The sequence below is a fragment of the Sinocyclocheilus anshuiensis genome, unplaced genomic scaffold, assembly GCF_001515605.1.
Source record: "Sinocyclocheilus anshuiensis isolate Anshui unplaced genomic scaffold, SAMN03320099.WGS_v1.1 scaffold1761, whole genome shotgun sequence".
In the NCBI taxonomy this organism is placed as follows: Eukaryota; Metazoa; Chordata; class Actinopteri; order Cypriniformes; family Cyprinidae; genus Sinocyclocheilus; species Sinocyclocheilus anshuiensis.
In genome coordinates, this window is record NW_015538073.1 from 196,470 (window position 1) to 203,724 (window position 7,255).

Here is a 7,255-nt window from a genome sequence, read left to right on the forward strand (position 1 = left end):
ACACACACACACACACTAATGTTTTTATTTCAGCAACAAACAGGGTAGAAATAAAGAGACGTGGCATCTGTGATGTGAAGATGTGTAAACAGCGAAGCATAATGGCAGTCATTTACAGTAGTTTTGACAAGTCTAAGTATCTTTTAAGGCCCTTTCACACCAAGAATGATAACTGTATAAAGATAAGTATAATGATTTTGCTCGAGAATCGCTCTGAAAGTGATTCCAGTGATTGGTTCCTCCCTGCCGTTATCGTAATAGCTGTGGTACTCTTGCTATTCTTTTCAGTTTAGAATACAAATATCTTTATAGTTATCCTCCTTGGTGTGAGGGGGCCTTTAGTGTTTACCTTTAATGAGCCCTTTCTCCTGCAGCGTCTGCAGCGGAGGCCTCCGGAGAATCAGCTTCTTCAAGCGGCTCTTCACACGCTTGTGCTCCGAGCTCTCCAGGTTAGACGTGGAGCGAGGCACTGTGGAGAAAAGATGTGAAAAAGATCCGCCTGACAACACTGCACTGAGTCCGTGAAGGTACGAAACACAGCTTACACGAAGCCTTATTTCCACCGCGATTCTCGTCCTCGTCTCCGCTCTGATCCAGCATCTCCACAGATCCGGCTCTCCTCAGAGAATACAGCAGCACATTATCTAGAGGATTCTCCTTATCCTGCAAAATTGACAGAAATTAATACTTTTATTCATCAAGGATGCATTAAATTGATCAGAAGTGACAGTAAAATCGTTTATAACGCATTACAAGTAACGCAAGTTACGTAATCAGATTGCTTTTTCAAGTAACTAGTAAAGTAATGCATTACTTTTTAATAAGCAAGAAAATATCCGAGTTACTTCTTTAAATAAGTAACAGCAGTTACTTTGTTTCCCATGTATTGACTGACAGTTTTTTATTTCTGAAGAAAAAGCATCGCAAAAGTAATGTAACGCATTACTTTCCATAAAAAGTAACTAAGTAGCATAATTAGTTACTTTTTTAGGGAGTAACGCAATATTGTAATGCTTTACTTTAAAAAAAATAACTTTCCCCAACACTGTTTTATAAAGTTCCAAAAGATTTCTATTTGAAATAAATGCTGTTCTTTTGAACTTTCTATTCTTTGTGTTCAGTTTTTGGTGTAAACATGTTTAGAATGACATCATCAGAATTAGTTAGGATTAAACGGTTTAAACATGAATTTACCCTGCTGAATAGAGCAGATATATATATATATATGTGACCCTGGACCACAAAACCAGTCATAAGGGTCAATTTTTTTTAAATTGAGATTTAATTAATAGATCTATTTATATTAAATATATATTCAAAATCAAATTAAATGTGCATGTGTGTATATATAAAACTCTAAGTATATATTTAATATGTATTTTAAAAATGTACTTATTATTTATGCATTTATTAATGTATTTATTTTACAGTGTTTCTTCAGCAGTATGTTAGCTCTGTATATGTTTGTGTGTTTCTCACCGGTGTGACTCCTTCAGTGTCTGGTGAGCTGTCAGATGAAGGAGGTTCCACCCCCAGCCTGTAATCTGACTGTAGACGATATGAAATACAACAATATGATCAAGACGACATAATCTGCAGTAATACTGTGTACATATGTGATAATGTACATCATAATTTAGTTTCCCATGACCCTTTTCTCATCCTCTGTTACCATTACAGCCTTTCTTCTATGTTGCTGTCCCTTTAAATAATCATTGCAATGAAACAAATGGATCAGAAGTAAATAACAATTAAAAATACTACTGTATTTTCCTCTGCTATTTTTGAATAACGTGTTTTCTGTTTCAACGTTTAGCTGGTTTTCTGATGAAATTACTTTCTATTCTTTTTTTTTTGCATGCATGTTAATTTTATTAAAAAAATTAAAAATTAAATTAAAATAGGCTATTAAAAAGACCAGCACACATGAAATATGTGGCATTGAGATGAATGGGAATAGATGTATGTGTATGCGTGTAAAAGTCCTGATATGCAGTTCCTCTCACCTTGCCGTTTGCAGAAGCTCTCTGCACCTGTGAGGGCAGGAACATGGAGTAGGAGTGGCTGACGTGTGCCACGCCCCCTGCTAAGGCGGGGTTTCTGTGATGGGCGTCGCCTAACACACCAGAGGCGGAGCTAAGGGCTTCAGACGACGCCATGTGCTGCATGCTCTGCATGGGACGTGATATCAGGTTAGCTTCACTCAGTTCAGTCCAATCACATTAGATTCAGTCCAGTCGCATTACATCCGCCTCACTTCATCTCAATAATGTTGGGTTTAATTTGTTTATCCTCCAACCACTCAACTCAATTAGCAGACTCAGTTACAGCAGCAGTGGTCAAAAGCAGCTTAACGGACAGACTGAACCCCGGTTCCTCCATATGCTGCGGATTAGTCCGGGATCACACGCTCACCGCCCAAAAACAACAGCACAGACACGAGGAAACGCAAAGACAGAAGCAATGCATCCTTCGTTTTTACATTTCACCTCTTTCTGTTCAATCAATCTTTGAATGACTCGAATGATCTGCGAGTGAGGCGGATCTTAGCAAAACACAAAGTGAAATTAAAGGTCTTTGAGCATTAGGAACTTTGATGACTGATGGTCTAAATGGAAATGGAAACTGTTTATTAAAATAAACAGCACAAACAAAAAATATACACCAAATCTGAAAATAGTTACCACATTCTTATAGTTACAGTTTTTCTCAGTCACTTTGGTGCATTTCTCAAATCATCCTTAATATTTGCAAAAACTATAAAATGTACAAATTTACTCATTACGGTATGTGGGATATTGATTGAAAGAGACTGGATAGAATTCCACTTACACTTTTACAAGTGGTCTGACCAAAAAAAAACAAAACAAAAAAACATTACAGTGTCATTGTGATATAGAAAAGCAAAAAGAAATATGGGCACAAAGATGAAAATAAAAAAAATAAGAAAGTTCATTGTTAGAATTTGTAACTCTTGTGTTGTCCTCTGTCTATACAGTATATGCTTTCCAACTGAAGATTCATGAGATGAACCTTTGAGCTATTTCAGAGAAATGGTTTATCAATTCTCTTCATTAGTGAAAGTCAAGATTCACTTGCACAATTCATGCTAAATTTACAAAAAAGTCTAATTATAATGTGTAAAAAATGTGCTTGACACTTTATGACAACCAGTTCAACCATTTTGCATTTAATGACTTATACGATGAACTAAAGACTAGATGTTTTGAGGGGTAAGACTATTGCACAGAAAACTATATAATACATTTTGAGCAACGTGAAATTAGCAACTGATAATGTAGGAAACTGCAGATAAATGTACAGTGCATAATCAATTGCATGAATGTACCAAAGCAATCGCAACTTGTTCAAAATAATGAGAAACTGCTTTTATGATGTACAAGTGACTAGATGATGTGGAGGTTGTACAAGTAGTTTTGAGAATTTCATTTCTGATTTGAGAAATGCACCAAAGCGACTGAGAAAAACTGTAATAGTTTGGAATAAATGTAAAAATGCTTAAAAACACTAAATTATTAAAGTAATTACTTTGTCTTAATAAATATACCACTAAATACTTTGTTAGTGTAAACATTGTTTTTGTAAAAAACAAAAGTTAATTTATTTTAGCTGGAAATATAGTAGAATTAAGTGAAACTGGAACATGAATTTACCACATATAATATAATAATTAATATAATTTGATAGATAGATAGATAGACATAACATATTTATGATACATAGATAGATAGACATAACATATTTATGATAGATAGATAGACATATCTGACTCAGCTGCCAGCCATTGGCATCATGGGTCATGTAGGAGAGGTCAGGCGAGAGCTGAAAGAGAAGGTAAACGGGTTGATTTGAGAAAGTTCAGTCGACACTCAGTGGAAGAAACAGTCAGACTGAAACCGACTGTTTGAGAAGAATAGAAAAACTGAAAACTCCTCTATCTTTGCTTTCATCAAGACCAGAAGTGGGACGCAAAACGGTTCACCAAAGCCCTCGATATCGACAAATCATTTCAAAACACCGATACTCACTTTCAAACAATCATAGTAATAAACGCCTTTGTGCTTTTGTTCCTAATGAGAACGCGTTAAATATGACAATGCAAATCTGTGTGAATATCAGATGTGAAACTCTGCGTTTCTTCCTCTTTGGAGATGAAAAGCATCAGGCTGACTTACGGAGCCACAGATCTCCTGTAATCCAGCGAGAGCCGCGTTTAATCCAGAGTCTCTTCAGAAAATCACACGCTCATCTGATCAGACTCAGCTCACGGCCAGCTCAACTTCCTCTTCACAGGAGGAAGACGCCAGCGCGCTCTGTATTTCTCGCTCGAACCGTTTGTCAACAAGGAAGTTGAGTCGTGAAGGGTGTGAAAGACAAATTCACACGTGCATGAAGGAAGCTCTTCTTTAACTGACAGGCTCAGTCATCTGTGGCTTCATTCACACAGTTCTGTTCACACACGCTTCACTTACGAACCAGACTGAACTCGGTCCGAAACTCTGGAATCCAGATAGATTACATACAGGGTTCCTACGCAGTCTGGAAAAGTATGGAATTTGATTTTGAAGTATTTTCCAGGTCTGGAAAAGTATGGAAAACAGAAAGCAGAGTATGGAAAAATATTTGTGTTTCCAGACTTTTCCCCCTATTATTTTTTTATAATAGAAAATTAAGTATTTAATGCAAATAAATTTATTGTGCAAGAAGTAGCAGCTGTTCAGTGATTCTTTAGTGATTGTCAAATATGCATTTTTTGATTATGCAAAATGCAGGTTATAAGCATTTTGGGTTTCTTCTCACAATTGTGACCCTGGACCACAAAACCAGTCATAAGGATACATTTTTTGAAATTGAGATTTATACATATACGTTTGTTAGGATAGGACAATATTTGGCTGAGATACAACTATTTGAAAATCTGGAATCTGAGGGTGCAAAAAATCGAAATATTGAGAAAATCATCTTTAAAGTTGTCCAAATGAAGTTCTTAGGAATGCATATTACTAATCAAAAATTACGTTTTGATGTATTTACGGTAGGACATTTACAAAATATCTTCATGGACATGATCTTTACTTAATATCCTAATGATTTTTGGCATAAAAGAAAAATGGATCATTTTGACCCATACAATGTATTTTTGGCTATTGCTACAAATATACCTGTGCTGCTTATGACTGCTTTTGTGCTCCAGAGTCACAATTCTTAGCACTGTATGACATAGCCTCAAGGAGCTTTGCAAAAATAAAAAAATATACAGATTTTATGTGTGCATGAGAAACCTTTAAACTTGGCATATGCACACTGAGACACCTATTGTGTGTGTCTTGGCCGCCACAAAGTATGCATTAAAGAGACCTAAGGCCTTGAAATATTGCATACTGCCCTAATGAAGGCCAAATTCTAAACACTTTTTACAGTACCAGTCTTTTTTTATAGACCCTTGAACTTGGCAAATTTTGTCATCAGCCCATTTTGTGTCATGGTTTCTGTGCCGTCACAGAGCATGTGTCACGAATCTTGTCCATGAACTTCCATCCACTTGCCACCAGAGGTCGCCCTCCCATTATATTGACTCTCACACCACACAGACTATTACACATCACCCTGGACTACATTTCCCATGCTCCATTGCGCTAATCACAAGCTCACCTGAAACTTATCACACACAGCTGCTACCAATTACACCCACTATAAGAATCAGTCTCAAACAACCATTCACTGCCAAGTATTGTTTAGTGCTTATCGTGTGATAGCGACGTTACAGAGCCATTTCAGAGTTTTGTCTAGTTCCTAGTTCTAGTCTAGTTACGTCTAGTTTGGTGCCTGATAGGTAATACAATAAGGAAAGCCAAGTAGATCTCTGTTCATTTCAATTCATGTGCATCCATGCTCTCACTTTATTCATAGTGATGCACAAAGGAAATAGGCTATATAAAACTAGCAATTGTAATGCATAAGCATGCAAAAAATTCCCATGCACATGTGAATAGTTTCTCGAGGGCATGCACACAAGAAAAAAGTTTATTGTGTGCGTGTAAATGTCTGTATTTTTATTATTATTTTTATTTTAGGGAACACTTCGAGAAAATCAATAAAAAAAAACCTGAGAAAATTAAAAATATTTACAAATGACTACTATATACCAAAAGCTGAAAATAATGCTCTATGAAGCATTTATGTTAAATATGGTCTGAAAATCTACTGAGAGGTTTGCAAATTTGAGTCTGGAAAAGTATGGAATTTTAAAATGGAAAATGGAGACTTGTAAACAGAGCTGGAAATTCTCTATGAGGAAACGTAGCAGGAAACTAGCCATTGTCAGACATATGAAACTTATTTATACACTTAAACTTAATAAAACATTTGAAATATTTCCTTGGTAACTAACTTATATAAAACAAGTTAAAGTTTTTCATTGATGAAAATGAATTAATGAAAATGATATTTACTTTAGTTAATGATTTTAGTTAATAATACACTGTCTGTTGTTGTATGAAAAAGATATTTAATATATTTTAAATATTTAATATATTTTATTTTTTTATATGTTCAGTTTTCATTTTAATCTTTAAATTGTGATGATTTAGATTTAATTCTATTTTATTAAATGTTTAAACTTTTGTAACTTTGTTTGTGCTTTTATTCCAAACAGTTAACATTTGTTATATGTTTAGTTAGTTGCCAATGTCACATTTATAATTTCTATTTAATCTTAAATTTTTCATCTAATACTTTTATTTTATTTTATTTCAGCTTCACTTTAATTAATGAAAATGGTATTTAATAATTTAAGTTAATAAAAGCAACACCGGCAATCACCCATTATTAAGCACTATTGTCAATCCCAAACCATTAACTGTCTGAAAGCTCAGCACAAAAATCTGTTAGTAGAGACTTAATAAATAAATAAATGCACGTCAGAGAGCGTAATCCCCTTTTTCATTTGGCCGTGTTTCCTCTTCTAATCCGTGACATGAGCAGATTCTTCTGCACAGGCCCCAGCAATCTCTGTGACTGTGAGTTTCCAGTGTGTTTCTAATGCTCTTTGTTCATATAATCTCTCTGTAATGGACTTCCTATAGACAGTAGATCATTAGATAGATGATGTACTTTCACACAGCATTACATCACATCATCATAATCACCTGCAAACACACACACACACACACACTCACACTCACCTGCAAACACAAACACACACACACACACACTCACACTCACACTCACCCCC

General features: G+C 35.2%; 1 protein-coding gene across 1 annotated transcript in view; it reads right to left on the bottom strand.

Moving 5' to 3' along the window:
• LOC107683617 (rho GTPase-activating protein 9-like) overlaps positions 1-7,255 on the bottom strand; it is a 51,439-nt gene that overhangs the window by 10,554 nt on the left and 33,630 nt on the right. The window contains exons 6-11 of the mRNA XM_016479685.1: positions 3,787-3,843; positions 2,007-2,171; positions 1,454-1,548; positions 1,195-1,198; positions 546-663; positions 350-469 (exon numbers count right to left, since the gene is read on the bottom strand). Coding sequence (XP_016335171.1) covers positions 350-469; positions 546-663; positions 1,195-1,198; positions 1,454-1,548; positions 2,007-2,171; positions 3,787-3,843 — 559 coding nt within the window. The remainder of the gene's footprint in view (positions 1-349; positions 470-545; positions 664-1,194; positions 1,199-1,453; positions 1,549-2,006; positions 2,172-3,786; positions 3,844-7,255) is intronic.